This window comes from Mustela lutreola, chromosome 9 (assembly GCF_030435805.1).
Source record: "Mustela lutreola isolate mMusLut2 chromosome 9, mMusLut2.pri, whole genome shotgun sequence".
NCBI lineage: Eukaryota > Metazoa > Chordata > Mammalia > Carnivora > Mustelidae > Mustela > Mustela lutreola.
Window position 1 is genome coordinate 23,003,129 of NC_081298.1, and position 17,400 is coordinate 23,020,528.

Below are 17,400 nucleotides of genomic sequence, written 5' to 3' on the forward strand. Positions count from 1 at the left end.
GTCTTTCCCGCAGCCGCACTCGGGGCCTGGCTCGAGGGGATCCCTTCCAGGCGTGTGAAGCTCGGGACTTCCAGGTACCGCTCTCCCTCTAGGCCCCAACCCTTGGTGAATATCACCCACTCTGCACACTGGAGGTTTTCCCCCTCCTTTGGCAGGGATGGCTTCCTTTTCTCTTGCTTCTGCCCCCTTCAGGTGGGGGTCACAGTGCTCGAGGCCCAGAAGCTGGTAGGAGTCAACATTAATCCCTATGTGGCCGTGCGTGTTGGGGAGCAGCGCCGAGTGACCGCCACCCAACGCGGGACTAATTGCCCCTTCTATAACGAGGTGCGTGCAACGAAGGAAGAGTGGGGCCTGAGAGGGACCCAGGATTTACCCGGTCACCGGAGGGGGTGTGGGCTAGGTGGAATCCAACCAGTGCCTTTGGTGAAGAGGGGCTTCGTGAGGGAGGGGGTGCCAAGAGGCGCCAGGACAGGGGGTAGGGCGTTCTCTTTGCAAGAGGCAGGGGCCAGGGGGCATGAGCCCTTCACATATACTTTCTCTCACCTCTCTTGTTACCCCACTTCAACCTAGTACTTCTTGTTCGAATTTCATGAGACCCGGCTTCACCTCCAAGACTTGCTGCTGGAGATCACGGTGAGGCGGCTAGGGATAAGAGGTATCCTCCAGAGAAAGGGGGATGCTGAAGTTCCAGAACTAACCCCAACTTCCCCCAGGCTTTCCATTCGCAGACCCTCCCCTTTATGGCCTCCCGGATAGGCACCTTCAGGATGGATTTGGGCATTATCTTCGACCAGCCAGGTACTGAACTCTCCTCTCCTTTAGACTCATCTGCACCGACAGGGGAAATTGACCCTTTGGGCACTGATCCCTAGGTACTAACTTCGGAGACAGAAGCCTTTTCAGAAGGCTGACCTCCAGGCACTCCCGCTCCTCCTCCCTACCGAGTCGGACACGAACCCGGATCAGCGCAGCCCCACGACCGGTGCAGCCTGCGAGTGGCCCCTGAACCGTGGCTCTCCCCTCTGCCCCCAGATGCCCACTTTTACCAGAAATGGGCTCCGCTGCACGATCCCCGCGACACCCGCGCCGGGACCAAAGGCTTCGTCAAGGTCACTTTGTCCGTGCGGGCGCGCGGGGACCTGCCCCCTCCGCTGCCTGCCCCGGGCCCAGGGCACAGTTCGGACATCGAGAAGTAAGCCGGGGTAAGGGCGGGTGGGGTGGCGAGGTGGAGAGTAGGACCGGGCGTGGCTTCCAGGAGGCCGAGAAGGGGAGGGGCCGAGACGGAGGCATCCTCCGGCCTCAGCGCGTGCCTACCTTAGGAACCTGCTCCTACCGCGCCGGGTGCCGGCCCAGAGGCCGTGGGCACGGCTGCGCGTGCGCGTGTACCGCGCGGAGGGGCTGCCGGCGCTGCGCCCGGGGCTGCTGGGGAGTCTGGCTCGCGCCCTGCAGGAGCAGCGCGTCTTCATGGACCCCTACGTGCGCGTGTCTTTCCTGGGGCAGCAGGTTAGTCCCTCCCGTCCCCACCCGGCCGAGGCTCAGGTCCCGGTCCCGCGCTGACCCCTGTCCGCCGGCCTTCGCCGGGGCCCTTAGGGCGAGACGTCCGTGCGCGGCGAGACGGCGGCGCCCGAGTGGAACGAGCAGCTGAGCTTCGTGGAGCTCTTCCCGCCGCTGACGCGCGGCCTCCGTCTGCAGCTGAGGGACGACGCACCCCTGGTCGATGTGGCTGTTGCCACGCACGTGCTGGACCTGAGGCAGATCTCACACCCCGGCCGCGCGGGTGAGCGCATTGGGCCAGCGCCTGCTGCCTGCGCCCGACCGGCTCTGGGTCTCGCCCCGACGCCAAACGGCATCTCCGAGACCCCGCTCCGCTTAGAGTTTGGCCACTGGGTAACCCGCGCTCCAAGCCGGCCCCTCCCTTCGGAGCCTCACCTGTTGCCCCCAGACTACAAACTCCGCTGTCGCTCTCGGGTTGCCTCTGGTGACGAAATCCTAAGTACAGCTGCTTTTGCCCGGTAAACCCGCCAACTGTGCTCTCCCTACAGCAACACACGTACAGAAATAAGCCCAGCAACGTACATTGTCGATTTACCCCGACCCTCACCGGATCACCCGTGGCTCTTACCCAGCCGTGACTCCAGCCCCACGGCTTTGGCTCCGGCCCCGGCGCCACAGCTCCATTTTCCCTAGCGCCTTTGGGAGCTGCACTGGTTTAGAAGTGGCTCTCGGGTCTTGATCCGTGGCTGTCGGTCCGCAGCTGTTCTCAGACTTCCCTCTGCGAGCTGCCAATGCCCAATCTGACTCCCCGCCCCAGGAGAGAAGGGTGTGCTGCATAGACTGACCTGGTACCCATGGACCCATGCTCCCCTCCAAAACGCTGTTTTTGTCCCCCACAGCGGGGTTTAACCCCACCTTCGGCCCGGCATGGGTTCCTCTCTATGGATCTCCCCCCAGCGCGGGGCTCCGGGATGGTCTTCAAAGTCTCAATGAAGGCCTTGGCCAAGGCATTTGGTTCCGTGGCCGCCTGCTGTTGGCTGTGTCCATGGAAGTGTCCGAAGGAAGAGCTGAACCTGAGCCTCCCCAGGCCCCACAGCGACCCAGATTGTCCCGGCTCATGAGAAAGAAGAAGAAAGCCAGGCGGGGTCAGACCCCAACAGGGATCCCACAGCCTCTGGATGCCAGCTCCAGTGGTGATGGTCCTGAGATTCCCAGTGCCATGGAGGTGGAGGTGGAGGAGTTGCTGCCTCTGCCAGAGGTGGGGCCTGGGGTTTAGCAAAGTGACAGGGTCACTCTCAGCTAGGGGGTGTGTAACTGGCTCCCAGGCATTTAACACAGGGGGTGGAGTCTGAATGTTGGGGTCTGGATAAAGAATGCAGTGTGTGTATACACGTGCTTGCTCTTAAGAATATAGGGCAGGGGGTGACCAGAGTTAGGATGCTTGTAGTGACCTATATAGGCCTCGGTTGCAATATTTTTCGGTAGGCATTGTGGCCAAGCAGTCCCTGTTGCAGCCTGGGTAGGTGGGGACTGACTGCAGCCTGACCCTCCTTCCTCAGAATGCCCTGGCGCCCTTGCAAGATTTCCTGCTCTTTGGTGTGCTTTTCGAGGCCACCATGATTGACCCTGCCTTGGCCTCCCAGCCCATCAGCTTTGAGATCTCCATTGGTGTGTAGCCTAGCTGGACCCCTGAGGGTCATGGTTTGGAGGGTGGTGACTCTTGTTCCAGACTTGGGCCCCTGGAAGGGACAGTTGAGTCTCAGTAAGGGATGGGCTTTGAATATTATTGAGGCAGAGGAGGTCTGAAGGAGGGGTCAGCCCCTCAGCCTGGTGCCTCCTGACCCTTGCTGCTCTGGCAGGTGGCGCAGGCCGCAGGGAGGAGCAACCGGGCCGAGGTGCCAGGGCCGGGGAGGGAGCGGAGGGCGTGGCAGGGGAAGCAGAGCCTCTGCTGGAGTCCGAAGTGGGAGTCCGGCCAGTGGAGGAGGGGGAGGAGCTAGGGACCCCTGCCCAGCGACCTGAGCCCATGGATGGCAACGGGTGAGTGTACCTGATGGCTGGAAGGAGGGCGGTGGGGTCTCCAGCGGCCCAGGACTGCCCCTCGCAGCTTCCGTTCTTCCCTGGCCCGCACAGGCCCTATTTCTGCTTGCCCCTGCGTCACCGCAAGCCGTGCGTCCGCGTGTGGAGTCGCTGGGAGGATCACACGTGGCGCCTGCAGAGCACTAACTGCGTGCGGAAAGTGGCCGAGAGGCTGGTGAGGGCGAGGGGGGCGCCCGCAGGGAGAGGCCGCACGCAGCGGCGTCGGGAAGACTGCGGTCTTTGAAGGGGGCTCTGGGGCGAGGCTAATAGGTAGAGCACGGGGGAGCCAGCACCTTGAAGCCGCAAGGCTGGAGAGCCAAAGAGCACAGCTCCGGGCGAACTGAGAAGACCAGAAATTGTGGGAAGACAGGGCTTCAGAATTGCTACACCCAGGAAAGGAGCCGGTCGTGAGTAGAACAATGGGGGGTGCAGCCCCACAGGTGTAGAGCCAGGAGAGAGAAGGAACCACGAGCTGGGTGGAGCTAAAGAAGCGCTGCGCCCAGAGGTGCGGCCGAGGGTGGACGGGGCTCTGGGCGGGGGGTCGTCTAAAAGAGGTCGGAGTCTGGGACACTCGGGACTCTGTCGCGCAGGACCAGGGGCTGCAAGAGGTTGAGACTCTGCAGCGGAGGCCGGGAGCTGGCGCCTGCACGCGGCTGAAGCAGGCGCTGGAAGAGCTGGTGGCGGGGAGCAGGTGAGCTCGGCGCCTCCGCGTCGCTGCCAGGGGTCCCCGCCCCAAATTCCAGGGGGAGGGAGGCTCGAGGCGGTGTTTGGAGCCGAGGGCGGCTGGAAGCTGCGTTAGGTCAGCCCTTTTACAGATGAATGAGAAGGTTGATGATTATGTCTATCACGGGAACTTGATGGAAATCACCGGGGTTTAGGCCCCTCCCCTCCAGAAGGCTGCCATTCTCCGTCTCCTAAAGACTTAAGCTCCCTTACTCACCCTCCCCTCAAATCTCCTTTGCTCCTTTCCTCCACTCTTGTTAAAGCTACCGACCTCCCCTCCTACTAATGGAGAAAATAGGAGCCTCGCCGTCCTCTGTCCAATCTACCACCTTGCCAGCTCTGTAATCCATCTGCTCACCTTCGCTCCTGCTACAGCAGAGGAAGGGTCCCTGCTCCCATAGCCGTGGCTGTAATCTTGATTTCATCTCTCACTGGAGAATTAGCTCTACAACTGTCCCTTTTCTCTCCTGCAGCGTCAGCTGGTCCCTGGTTTGCCAGGTCATTATTGTAACCACATATACTTGTTCTAGTGACTTCCATGTTTGACCTTCACTGCCTTGAATTCTATAACCTGCTCCAGGTACTTCAGTGTTTTTCTGATCCTCTTCTCAAAAGATTTATCAATCCCTTTATTCAATAAATATCTATGGCACTTTACCGTGCCAGACACTGTTTTAGGTGCAAGAATAACAATGAAAAGGCATTCTTGCCCATGAAAAAATCCCGAGATTTATATTCTGGTGGGGGATAGGGCAGGAGTTGGATGGAAACAGATAAGAAACACATAAAGTGCAAGGAAGAAACATAAAACTTATGATAAGGATAGTGTTAGGGAGAAAGCAAAGCTAAGAAATATTAGAGAGAGATGTAGCCATTTTAGAAAGGGTGGTGAGGAGAGGCCATTGTGGAGGTGACATGAAGAAGCTGAAGGAGCAAGCTGTATCTGTAAAGGTGTTCCAAGCAGAGGCATAGCATGTGCAAAGGCACTGTGGTGAAACATGCCTGGTGTGTTTGAGGAGGAGGAAGGGAACCAGTGCGATGGCAGCAGAGTGAGCAGAGTAGATGAGGCTGCAGGGTGTGTGGGGGGGGGAAGGAAAATAATGGTGAAGAGAGGCATGTAGAAGCCTCATTGGCCATTTTAATGACCTTGGCTTCTTCTGTGATTTAGATCAAGAGCCACTGAAGATTTTGAAAAAAGAAGGGATATGCTCTAACTTATCCTTAAAAAGGTTTGGTGGTGGAGGAATGATATAAGAGAAGAAGCAAAGAGATTACTAAGAGGGCATTGTAATAATAATCCAGGTGACCAATAATGATGAATTCAACCGAGGGTGGTTGCAGTGGACACAGAGTGACATGAATGGATTCAAGAGCAATTTGGAATTTGGAGGGACTTTGGAGGTACTTTGGAGGTGATGCAGGGCTTGAGAATGGAAAGTATAGAGGATGAGGAAGATGTGCAGAGAGTCATGAATGACTCTCAAGATCTTGGCTTGCACAACTACATAGATGGTGCTATTTACTGAGTGATGGAAGACAAGAGGGAGAAGGTCTGATGGGAGCAAAGGCGTATCAGAAGCTCATTTTGGAGTATGTTAACTTTGAGATGTCTATTAGACTTATAAGCAGACATGTCTGCTGGGCAGTTAGCTCTCTGAATTGAGTTCTGGGGAGACTTCTAGACTAGAAATGAGAAATAGTGAGCTGTCAACACGTAGATGGAACTGACTAAGATTGTCTAGGAAGGGGAGAAAAAAGAAATCCGAGGTCCTGGAGGGCTCCAGCAAGCAGAGGTAAGGTGAGAGGAGGACTCAGTCAAGGGCCTGGTTGTCAGCGGTCACTTTTCCTCATTTTTCAACCTCTTAGTGTCAGTGGATACAGTTGACGCACCCTCCTCTTGAAAGAGTCTGCTGTTGGCTTCCATGCCCTTCATTTTCCTTCTGCTACCCTTGCCATTCCTTCTCTTTTGCTGGCTCCCTCTCTCTTCTTGACCTCTACTCACTGCAGATGTTTGTGTGATTATGTCCCAGGGCTTCAATGTATCTTTTCTCTACCTACATTGTCTATATCTCCAAAAGAGTAACCTCCCCTAATCCAATTTAATTCCTTGCTTGATTTTCCATACAGGGCAATTAAACTGCTTCTATTTTCACTTTACTAAAATTATTTTATCTTTCTTTTTTTAAAAAAGATTTTATTTACTTATTCGACAGAGAGAGACACAGCAAGAGAAGGAGCACAGGCAGTGGGAGTGGGAGAGGGAGAAGCAGGCTTCCCATAGAGCAGGAAGCCCAAGGCCGGGCTTGATCCCAGAACCCTGGGATCATGACCTGAGCTGAAGGCAGATGCTTAACGACTGAGCCACCCAGGCACCCCCAAAATTATTTTATTACTGAAATTATTCTTTGGCAGGGAAATTTCAATGAAAGATTTTTCCATATAATATTTCACTATTTATAGTGGTGGCCAGTGTGGTTTTCTTTTTGTGGTTATTATTTCTATCAGATCCAATATCCCTGAATCCAATCTTGTGGATCTTAATCTTTTTTTTTTTAAAGACTTTATCTATTTATTGGACAGACAGAGATCACAAGTAGGCAGAGAGGCAGGCAGAGAGAGAGGAGGAAGCAGGCTCCCTGCAGAGCAGAGAGCCTGATGTGAGGCTGGATCCCAGAACCCAAAGGCAGAGGCTTTAACCCACTGAGCCACCCAGGTGCCCCTGTGGATCTAAATCTTTTTTTTTTTTTTTAATATTTTATTTATTTATTTGACACAGAGAGAGATCACAAGTAGGCAGAGAGGCAGGCAGAGAGAGAGGGGGAAGCAGGCTCCCTGTTGAGCAGAGAGCCCTGGAGGGCTCTGATCTCCCAGAACCCTGAGATCATGACCCGAGCTGAAGGCAGAGGCCTAACTCACTGAGCCACCCAGGTGCCCCTGTGGATCTAAATCTTATCAAGAAGATTTGACTCAGTTTTATTTTATTGATTATTTCTACCAATAGAAGTCTTGGGAGCAAGGAACATTAGTATTTTTTTTTTTTTTTAGCAAGGAACATTGTTAAGCTAAAAGTGTAAACTCTGGGAGCAATATTAGGTGAAAAATTCTTGGAGTTATTTATTTTATATATTTTTGAAAATTTCCATAATAAAAACTTAAGAAATCATCGTGTGTTGTAAAGGACCCCAAACATGTCTCAAAAATAATCTGGGGGGGGCGCCTGGGTGGCTCAGTGGGTTAAAGCCTCTGCCTTCAGCATCGGGCTTTCTGCTCAGCAGGGAGCCTGCTTCCTCCTTCTCTCTCTCTGCCTGCCTCTCAGCCTACTTGTAATCTCTGCCTGTCAAATAAATAAATAAAATCTTTAAAAAAAATAAAAAAAATAATCTGGGGTACCTGGTGGCTCAGTCCGTTAAGTGTCTGTCTTCGGCTCAGGTCATGATCCCGGGGTCCTGGGTTCCAGTCCCATGTTGGACTTCATCCTCCACTGGGGGTCTGCTTCTTTCTCTCCCTCTGTCCTTCCCCTCCATTTGTGCTTTCTCTGGCATGCTCACTTCCTCTCAAATAAATAAAATCTTAAAAAAAAATCATTTTACTTTTCCCAGCAAATACTTTTTCAGCATTGATTAGGTTCCAGGGCCTGAGGGTACAGTGGTAATCAGAATGAGGTCCCCGTCCTAGAGAGTTTCTATTACTTTTTATTTGGAGAGACAGAAAAAGCACAATATGAGGATAGAGAAAGTGGCAGGGGCTGTTTAGAAGGGAGGATCAAGGAAGGCTTGAGAGGAGGTAACATTTGAGGAGAGGCCTGAATGGAGAAGGGACATGAGCCATGCAGAGATCAGGGGCCAAACATTCTAGCAGAGGGAGCAGCTGATACAAAGGCCTGGTGGCTGGGTGTGTTTCTGGAGGAGCAGAACAGCAAGTGCGACAGTGGTTTGGGCATGAAGGGACAGTAATAGTTAATAAGGACAGGGAGATCAAGGGAGCCTGATTGTGTAGGACATTTTTTTTAAAAGATTTTATTTATTTATTAGAGAGACATAGCGAGAGAGGGAACACAAGCAGGGGGAGTGGGAGAGGGAGAAGCAGGCTTCCTGCTGAGCAAGGAGCCCTATGTGGGGCTTGATCCCACTCTGAGATCAGGACCTGAGCCAAAGGCAGACGCTTAACTACTGAACCACCCAGGCACCCCTACATAGGGCATTTTAAATAATTCTGTTGTTGGGGTGCCTGCATGGCTCAGTCGTTAATCATCTGCGTTCGGCTCAGGTCCTAATCCCAGGGTCCTGGGATCGAGTCCCTCTCCCACTCCCACTGCTTGTGTTCACTCTCTTGCTGTGTCTCTCTCTGTCAAATATAAAATATAAAATAAAAATCTTAAAAAAAAAAAAAAAGAATTCCGTTGTTGACTCTGAGCTGAGAAACCCCTGGAGAGGAGTGAAATAGTCCGGAAAAGTGTTGACAAGATCCCTCTGGATGCTGTATTGAGACTATTCGGGGCGGAGGGAGGGAAAGTATAGATGTAGTGGGAGCAGCTAGGAGGCTGTTGCAGTAGTCCTAGGTGGGAAATGATGGGGGCTTGGACTCGGGCAGTGCTGGGAAAGGAGAAAAGTGGTCAGATGTGGAACGAATCTTGAAGGTAGGGCCTAAATAACTTGCCGACGGACTGATGTGGAATGCGAGTGAAAGAAAGAGCAGTGAAGGGCTTCTCTGAAGTTTTGAAGTAAAGCACGGTTATGGGGGGGGAGGGGTAACTGGATATTGTGCACTTGGTTTGAGCTACCTCTGGTCAGTTTAGGAACTGTCAGGCACAGCGCATCTGAGCCTTTAGTGTGCGTTGGAATCTGCCAGGATATAAGCTCGTGGGTTCTAGCAGCAGCTCTGGGGCTGATGCTGTGTTTCTGACTCGGTGATACTCATGCTGTTGGTCCTGGGCCAGCTTTGAGAATTCAGGCAGTAGGTGGTTGCATACCAGTGCATTCTGGGGCTCCACTCCATTTGGGAGTGGTCCACATACAGAAGCCATGGTTGGCTTAGGAACATGAGAGAGAAGGGCTGCAAGCAAATCTGGGGGTGGGAGGTCTGCTCGGAGCGAGGTGGCTCCTAAGGGTCAGCATTCCCTCCTTTGACTCCCACCTGCCATGCCCGCCCCTGCTCGCTGCAGACAGTTCTGCCACAGTGCTGAGCGCAGGACAATGACCCGGCCCAACACCCTGGATCGCTGCCGAGGGAAACTGCTGGTGTATAGCCTGGTATGGTCCAGGGAAGGGGAACCCGGGCCATCTAGCTGGGGCCTTCCATTCATGTTTTCCTCCTGCCCTTCCAGAACCTGTTGGCAAAGCAAGGACTGCGGCTTCTACAGGGTCTGAGACAGGGCAATGTGCAAGAGAGGGTGGCACTGACCAAGAAGCTCTTGGCGAAACTCCACTTCCTGGCCCAGGAGGTAACCCCAGGCCACCATTTCCCTACTATGAATGATGGTTGCCCAACAGTGATTGCTGCACAACAATGTATTATTGAACTGTACACTTAAAAATGGTTGCAGTGGTAAATTTTATGCTACCCATATTTTATCAACCCCCCCCCCCCAAAAAAAAGAGGTTGGATGGGAGGTTGCCTGTGGAGCATCTAGGGGAGAGACGGCTAGGAAGCAGGTGGGCACATGGATCTGGGATTTACAGATCTGTGTCAGGGCTAAGATGGGTATTTTGTCCATCTGTCCAGTGGAAGCTGTGGGAACAGGTGGTCCCACCTCTATCCGTGACTCAGTTCTCTGTCCGCAGCCCCAGCCACCCCTCCCAGATGTGCTAGTCTGGATGTTCAGTGGGCAGCGCCGTGTGGCCTGGGCCCGGATCCCTGCCCAGGATGTGCTGTTCTCCGTGGTCGAGGAGGAACGGGGCCAGGACTGTGGGAAGATCCAGAGTCTGCTGCTCACAGTGAGGGGGAGTGGGTCGCTGGAGACTGGAGTGGGCTTGAAGCTCCAGGGGCGGGAGTGAGGGGCACAAGAGGGTGGAGGCCTATGGTTCCCAACAAGGGGTTCCCCAAAGTCTTTTTAAATGAAAAAACTTTATTTAAAATATTTTTCGATTAAAAATGTTTTAAGTTGGGCGCCTGGGTGGCTCAGTGGGTTAAGCTGCTGCCTTCGGCTCAGGTCATGATCTCAGGGTCCTGGGATCGAGTCCCACATCGGGCTCTCTGCTCAGCAGGGAGCCTGCTTCCCTCTCTCTCTCTCTCTCTCTCTCTGCCTGCCTCTCCATCTACTTGTGATTTCTGTCAAGTAAATAAATAAAATCTTTAAAAAAAAAAAAATGTTTTAAGTTAAAAATGTTTTAGTTTTTAAATCTAAATTATTTTAAGAATGATTGTTTTTAAAAGAATACCTGAGCTCTTTTCAGTTATCCCCAAAACCGAAAGAGGTTATGCCTTTACCTAGGTCCACTTTGATGTGAGATAAACACCGGGTTTTCAGAGCTCTGGGCCTGCATTGGCCTTTTTGCTGACTGGGCTCTGGCAGACCAGCAGGTGGTGAAGATGGGAGAGTGACTAGTCAGTTTCTTATAAGTACAGCTGGTTTGGGGGCAAAATGCTTCTAACTGAGGAGTCCCTGGAACAGACACCCACAGGGTCCCTAGTGCTGAGAAGCTGTGGCCCCTGGGGTAAGGGACAGGGAATCTAAATGCATTGGGGCGGAGGGGACCGAGAAGGTAAGTGTGGGGTGTGGGGGTCCTGGATGGAGGACAGGAAGTGGGATTTAAGGGTAAGGTACAGAGAGCTCTCCTTGGGTTTGGCATCAGGGAATGATCTAGCGACACAGAGAGAATGGGCATGCCTTGGTAGAACAGGGGCTGGTCTAGCTGGGGTAATAAGAGGCAGATCCTAACATGCCACCTCCCTACAATAGGCACCCGGGGCAGCTCCTGGTGAGGTCTGTGCCAAGCTGGAGCTCTTTCTGTGGCTGGGGCTCGGTAAGCAAGCCAAGGCCTGCACCTCAGAGCTCCCCCGGGACCTGCTGCCTGAGCCCTCCGAGGGACTGCCCCACCACCTGTACCGGGATGGTGAGTATAGGGCCCAGCTGGATATTTGCCCAAGGTATGGGGCTAGATGCTCAGCTGGGGTTTGGGCGGGAGGGGTCTGGGGTCAAGGACTCCAGTGGTCCGCTGAGCAAAAATCTTTGTGTTCTCCCCAACCCAGACTTTAGCTACTTCCAGCTCCGAGCTCACTTGTACCAGGCCCGAGGGGTGTTGGCAGCTGATGACAGTGGGCTTTCGGATCCCTTTGCTCGAGTCCTCATTTCTACCCAGTGCCAGACCACAAGAGTGAGGGCTGAACTGGGATGTGGGTTGTGGGGGGACTCCGGGAGACAAAGTGGGGTGAAGGCTGAGCTTTTCCTCTGACCCTAAGCCTCTTCCTGCCCTGGGTTTTCAGGACAGGTTACTGGTTTGGACTGCCCTGATTTTAGAGGGTGGTATAAAACTGGAGGGCCTTCAAGGTGAGGAATGGTTTTCTGGGGTTGACTGTAGGACTAGCCCCAAGGGTGGCAGATTAGTTAGGGGTCCCTGGCTGGGAGGGCAGGCTTCAACCCCAGTGTGAAGGGCATGCTCATCTTTATCACACTCCCTCCTTTTGGGATAGACAACTGCTTAAAGGATTACTTTAGGGCAAGAATGCTCACCTGGGATGTGTTTTGGGAGATCCTTTGGATGCCTGTTTTTGAGTCCCTCTCTGCATGGCCCCCAAGGTCCTGGAGCAGACGCTAAGCCCCCTGTGGGATGAGCTCTTGGTGTTTGATCAGCTGATCATAGATGGGAGGAGGGAGCATCTGCAGGAGGAGCCACCATTAGTGCTCATCAATGTCTTCGACCACAATAAGTTTGTGAGTGTGGCCTGGGCCCCACCTGGGTTTCCACCCCTGAGCACGCCCACTCCTCATCTTGATGCCCCCTTCCCCTGGCTCCTGAGCATCTTCTACTTTTATCTTCCTTGACTTGCTCTCCACAGGGCCCCCCTGTGTTCCTGGGCAGAGCACTGGCTTCCCCAAGGGTAAAGCTGATGGAGGACCCTTACCAACGCCCTGAGCTACAGTTCTTTCCCCTAAGGAAGGGGCCCCGGACAGCTGGGGAACTCATCGCCACCTTTGAACTCATTGAGCTGTACTACAGTGGCCGCCTTGAGGTCAGAACACCCTGGGTTAGCCAGCACAGGCTGTGGACCCCTCTTGCTATTTTTTAAAAATTATTTTTATTTATTTATTTGACAGAGAGAGAGATCACAAGTTGGCAGAGAGGCAGGCAGAGAGAGCAGGGAATCAGTCTCCCCGCTGAGCAGAGAGCCCGACTCAGGCTCGATCCCAGGACCCTGAGATCACAACCTGAGCAGAAAGCAGAGGCTTTAACCCACTGAGCCACCCAGGCGCCCTTCCTCTTGTTAGTCTATCAGGTGGTCCAGCTCCAGAGAATACGGAACATGGACATGTCCTGGGATTACTTCTCCAAGTACTTGGCCCCCAGAGAATGCAGGCTGCAGATCTGTCCTGAGGTCACCTCATTGGACCTCCTGAATTCAGGGAACATTAGAAGTAGACACTCTGTAGGTTCACCTTGCCAGGCTTCCAACTCTGGATACCCAAGGCTGCAAGTGGATCCTCACGCCTCAGATGCCTACCCTCCCGCCTAGACGGGATATTTCCTGGGCTGTTCCCTTCCTGCCCATCCAGCCTTGCCCAGTTCCTCTGGATTGATATATCCCTGGGAGCTCTCAGTGTCCCCTCCCTGAGCCCAGATTTCCCTCCTTTGGCCTGATTCCTCCTTGACCTCTGACCTCTTGCCCCCTGCAGCCTTCAGTGCCCAGTGACGTAGAGCCCCAGGACCTGACACCCCTGGTCGAGCACCTCTCTGGACGCCTGTCCCTGCCACCTGACGTGCGTCCAGTGCTCAGGGAGTTCCGTGTTGAGGTATTGCCGGGCACACTTATATCTCCCCTACCCCCACCACACATGCATCTGGGTGCCCTCAGTCTGGTGCAGGCCCCTGAATTTCTCACTTCCTGACCCCAGGTGCTGTTCTGGGGTCTGAGGGGCCTTGGCCGTGTGCATCTGTTCGAAGTGGAGCAGCCCCAGGTGGTGCTGGAGGTGGCTGGGCGACGCGTGGAGTCAGAGGTCCTGGCCAGTTACCGTGAGAACCCCAATTTCACTGAGCTCGTCAGGCATCTGACAGTGGTGAGGACGTGGGCATGGAGCAGGAAATGCTGGACTAAGAAGCGAAAGGGTAGAGGGATGATGAATTCCCAGCCAGTTATGTTAGATTAATCAAGGGATCAACAAACTTTCTATAAAAAACCAGATAGTAAATATTTTCGGCCATACAGTCTCAGCTGCAATTACTCACTTCTGACTTAATAGCGTGAAAACAGACTTAGACAATAAGTAAATGAATAAACATGACGGTGTTTCAATACAACTTTATTTACAAAAACAGGCAGTGGGCCAGATTTGGTTTGCAGGTTGTAGTTTGCTAATCTCTGGATTAATCCATGAACTGGTGGTGCTCTCTTGGTTCTGTTGAGGCGATGGGTTAGGTAAGTGTCATGAAGTATGGGTCAAAAGGAGTTGGTCTAGTCCCTGAGACACCATGCATTCTTCGTGTATTTTCTAATTCCTGTAGTATGGACTTTGGACTCAAGTTCTGGCAATGCTGCTTAGCAGCTTGTCAGATGGCTTGTCTTAGTTGAGCTTTAGGGTTTTTTGTTTGTTTGTTTAAAGGAGCAACAGGTACAAAAGAAAGAAAGATTGAAGGCAGGAGTACTCTGAGGAGCCCATGAGCGAAAGGATCTGGGTGAAAGTTCAGAGCACTGAACAGTGCTCTGTCCCTGCGAGGGGGTGCTGGGACAAAGTGTAGTGGTTTCAGACTGCAAGGGGGTAAAACCCCACAAGAACAAACAAACAAACAACAAAAGTAACAGAAAACTTAAGCATTTTCTTGACTTTATTTCATATGCAGGAGTTTTCAGTTTGAAAACTTGATTGTGCTGTAATTTGGTGAAGCTGAAAGCAGTTTGCTCACCGAACTTCTAGCAAGTGTTTCCTTTCATTTCCCATTTTTCTATCCCTCTTTTCCATTGTGCCCTTGAAAAGAATGAGCTTTCTTCCGCTGTTGGGTTGAGTGCTCCGTGGGTGTCAGGTAGGTCTAGCTGGGTTGATAAAGTTCTGCAGGCCTTCTTAAGGAAAGCCTTCCTGGTGATTTTCTGACCCAGTAGTTCCATCCATTGTTAAGAATATGCTATTGAGGGCGCCTGAGTGGTTCAGTGGGTTAAGCCTCTGCCTTCGGCTCAGGTCATGATCTCAGGGTCCTGGGATCGAGCCCTGCATCGAGCTTTCTGCTCAGCAGGGAGCCTGCTTCCCCCTCTCTCTCTGCCTGCCTCTCCGCCTGCTTGTGACCTCTCTCTCTCTGTCAAATAAATAAATAAAATCTTAAAAAAAAAAAAAAAAGAATATGCTATTGAAATCTCCAACTTTTTTTTTATTTTTTTATTTTCTTATTTTTTTTTAAGATTTTTATTTATTTATTTGATAGACAAAGATCACAAGTAGACAGAGAGGCAGGCAGAGAGAGAGGGGGAAGCAGGCTCCCCGCTGAGCAGAGAGCCCGATGTGGGGCTCGATCCCAGGACCCTGAGACCATGACCTGAGCCGAAGGCAGAGGCTTAAACCACTGAGCCACCCAGGCGCCCCGAAATCTCCAACTATTATTGTTCAGTTGTTTTTCTTACCTTTAATTTAGTCACAGTTTACTTCTGCTTTGAGAAGTAGGTGCATGTATGTTTACAATTGTTATAGCATCCTGTGAATTGATGTTTATCATTATAAAATGTCATTCTTTGCCTCTAGTAAAATTTTATCTTTTTTTTTTATATATTTTATTAATTTACTTGAGGGAGAATGAGTGAGAGAGAGATGAGCGAGGAGAAGGTCAGAGGGAGAAGCAGACTCCCCAGGGAGCTGGGAGCCCGATGCGGGACTCCATCCTGGAAGTCCGGGATCATGACCTGAGCCGAAGGCAGTTGCCCAACCAACTGAGCTATCCAAGCGCCCGTAAAACTTTGTGTCTTAAAGTCTATTTTGCTTGATAGTATAACCACTCCAGCTCTCTATGGCTACTGTTTGCCTCATATATCTTTCCCCATCCTTTTTCTTTCAACCTATTTTTGTATCTTTCTAAAGGGTGTCTCTTAGACATCAGAAAGTTACATCTTTTTTTTTTTTTTTTAAGGTTTATTTAGTTGAGAGAGAGAGAAAGTGTGGTGGGAAGAGGCAGAGGGGGTGAGAGAGAATCTCAAGCAGACTCAGCATTGAGCACAGATTCCCTATGTGGGACTCGATCCCATAACCCTGAGATCATGACCTGAGCTGAAATCAAGGGTCAGACACTTTTTAAAAATTTATTTTAGGGGCGCCTGGGTGGCTCAGTGGGTTAAGCCTCTGCCTTCAGCTCAGGTCATGATCCCAGAGTCCTGGGATCGAGCCCCACATTGAGCTGTCTGCTCAGCAGGGAGCCTGCTTCTTCCTCTCTCTCTCTGCCTGCCTCTCTGCCTATTTGTGATCTCTGTCAAATAAATAAATAAAATCTTTTAAAAAATTTATTTTACTTATTTATTTACTTACTTACTTACTTAATTTGACAGAGAGAGACACAGTGAGAGAGGGAACAAAGGAGGGGGAGAGGGAGAAGCTCCCACTAAGCAGGGAGCCCAATGTGGGGCTGGATCCCAGGACTCTGGGATCATGACCTGAGTTGAAGGCAGAGGATTTTTTTTTTTTTAAGATTTTATTTATGTATTTGACAGAGGCAGATCACAAATAGGCAGAGAGGCAGGCAGAGAGAGAGGGGGAAGCAGGCTCCCCACTGAGCAGAGAGCCTGATGCAGGGCTCCATCCCAGGACTCTGGGATCATGACCTGAGCCAAAAGCAGACACTTAACTGACTGAGCCACCCAGGAATTTTTATTTGTTAAAGAAGATTTATAGGATCCTGGAGGTCGGGCTAATGTTCTTTATGCCTCTCACAGAGTTCCCAGAGGAAGGTTACTCTGCCTGTCTTCAGTACTTGTTGATGGGATGCAAGGGAAATTTCATTTTTTTCTTTAGCCTTTGTTTTCACATCAAAGCAACATCTGATGTTACTATTGCCATGGTTGGATTTATATCTGCCGTCTTCTGTTTGTTTTCTATGTGTCTCATTTATTTCATGTCCCTCCTTTACCACTTTCTTTTGTATTAAATATATATGTATTAGCGTACTGCTTTAGTTCATTGGTTGATTTTCACTTCGTAGTTGCTCTAGGGATTGCAATTTTCAGACTGATTTTTTCACAATCTACTTCAGATTAATACTGATTTTGTTCCAGTAAAACTTCTCCATTATAGCACCATTCTTTCCTTCCTCCTTTGTGCGATAATTGTCATATATATATAAAATAACCCAACAATACAGTACTTTAAGTATTGTCCCTCCCCCTCAGGATCCACTGATAGATACAGAATTCCTGTATTAAAGGACATACTCATTTTTATGGTTCTAGATCTGTGTTGGCAAACTGAACATTGGGCCATTGTATCATAACAACCACCACCATGTTTCTGATAGCGATTTGTAGGCTCCAAAGTACTCTTATATCTCTTATGTGATTTGATATTTACAACAGTCTTTTGAGTCCAGGACTGTGTCCCTTTTTTGCCGGGAAAGCAGGCTCAGTCGCTTACCAGACAGGACACAGTGAGGCTGTGATGGAGCTGAGCTGAGAAGGCAGATTTGGCTGCGTTGTTTGTCCATCTCTGCTGATACCTCTCCCTCGCGCGCAGGCCTTCAGAGACCCAGTTCCCCTCTCCCCACCCCAGGACCTGCCTGAGCAGCCCTACCTGCAGCCCCCACTCAGCATCCTGGTGATCGAGCGCCGGGCCTTCGGCCGCACTGTGCTTGTGGGTTCGCATGTCGTCTCCCACATGCTGCGATTCATACTCCGAGGTCATGAGGACCTCCCCGAGGAGGAAGGACAAGAGGAAGAGGCAGGGGACCTAATGCTCAAGGGACCCCAAGGTAAGGGGCCACCACACAGAAG

At 51.6% G+C, this 17,400-nt stretch overlaps 1 protein-coding gene across 5 annotated transcripts in view; it reads left to right on the top strand.

The window, feature by feature from the left end:
* The window catches only part of LOC131807756 (fer-1-like protein 4), a 34,881-nt gene that overhangs the window by 3,866 nt on the left and 13,615 nt on the right, over window positions 1–17,400 (top strand). For 4 of the 5 annotated variants that reach the window (XM_059133385.1, XM_059133386.1, XM_059133387.1 and 1 more), the window contains exons 8-29: window positions 14–74; window positions 193–324; window positions 571–633; window positions 714–798; window positions 1,033–1,192; window positions 1,320–1,503; window positions 1,591–1,777; window positions 2,394–2,752; window positions 3,054–3,162; window positions 3,354–3,531; window positions 3,625–3,745; window positions 4,161–4,261; window positions 9,455–9,542; window positions 9,617–9,733; window positions 10,074–10,226; window positions 11,192–11,345; window positions 11,482–11,606; window positions 12,029–12,163; window positions 12,289–12,462; window positions 13,124–13,240; window positions 13,343–13,504; window positions 17,180–17,378. In XM_059133385.1, coding sequence (XP_058989368.1) covers window positions 14–74; window positions 193–324; window positions 571–633; window positions 714–798; window positions 1,033–1,192; window positions 1,320–1,503; window positions 1,591–1,777; window positions 2,394–2,752; window positions 3,054–3,162; window positions 3,354–3,531; window positions 3,625–3,745; window positions 4,161–4,261; window positions 9,455–9,542; window positions 9,617–9,733; window positions 10,074–10,226; window positions 11,192–11,345; window positions 11,482–11,606; window positions 12,029–12,163; window positions 12,289–12,462; window positions 13,124–13,240; window positions 13,343–13,504; window positions 17,180–17,378 — 3,164 coding nt within the window. Of the gene's footprint in view, window positions 1–13; window positions 75–192; window positions 325–570; window positions 634–713; window positions 799–1,032; window positions 1,203–1,319; window positions 1,504–1,590; window positions 1,778–2,393; window positions 2,753–3,053; window positions 3,163–3,353; window positions 3,532–3,624; window positions 3,746–4,160; window positions 4,262–9,454; window positions 9,543–9,616; window positions 9,734–10,073; window positions 10,227–11,191; window positions 11,346–11,481; window positions 11,607–12,028; window positions 12,164–12,288; window positions 12,463–13,123; window positions 13,241–13,342; window positions 13,505–17,179; window positions 17,379–17,400 lie in introns of those variants that run through there. The other variant, XM_059133388.1, reaches the window with a different exon arrangement.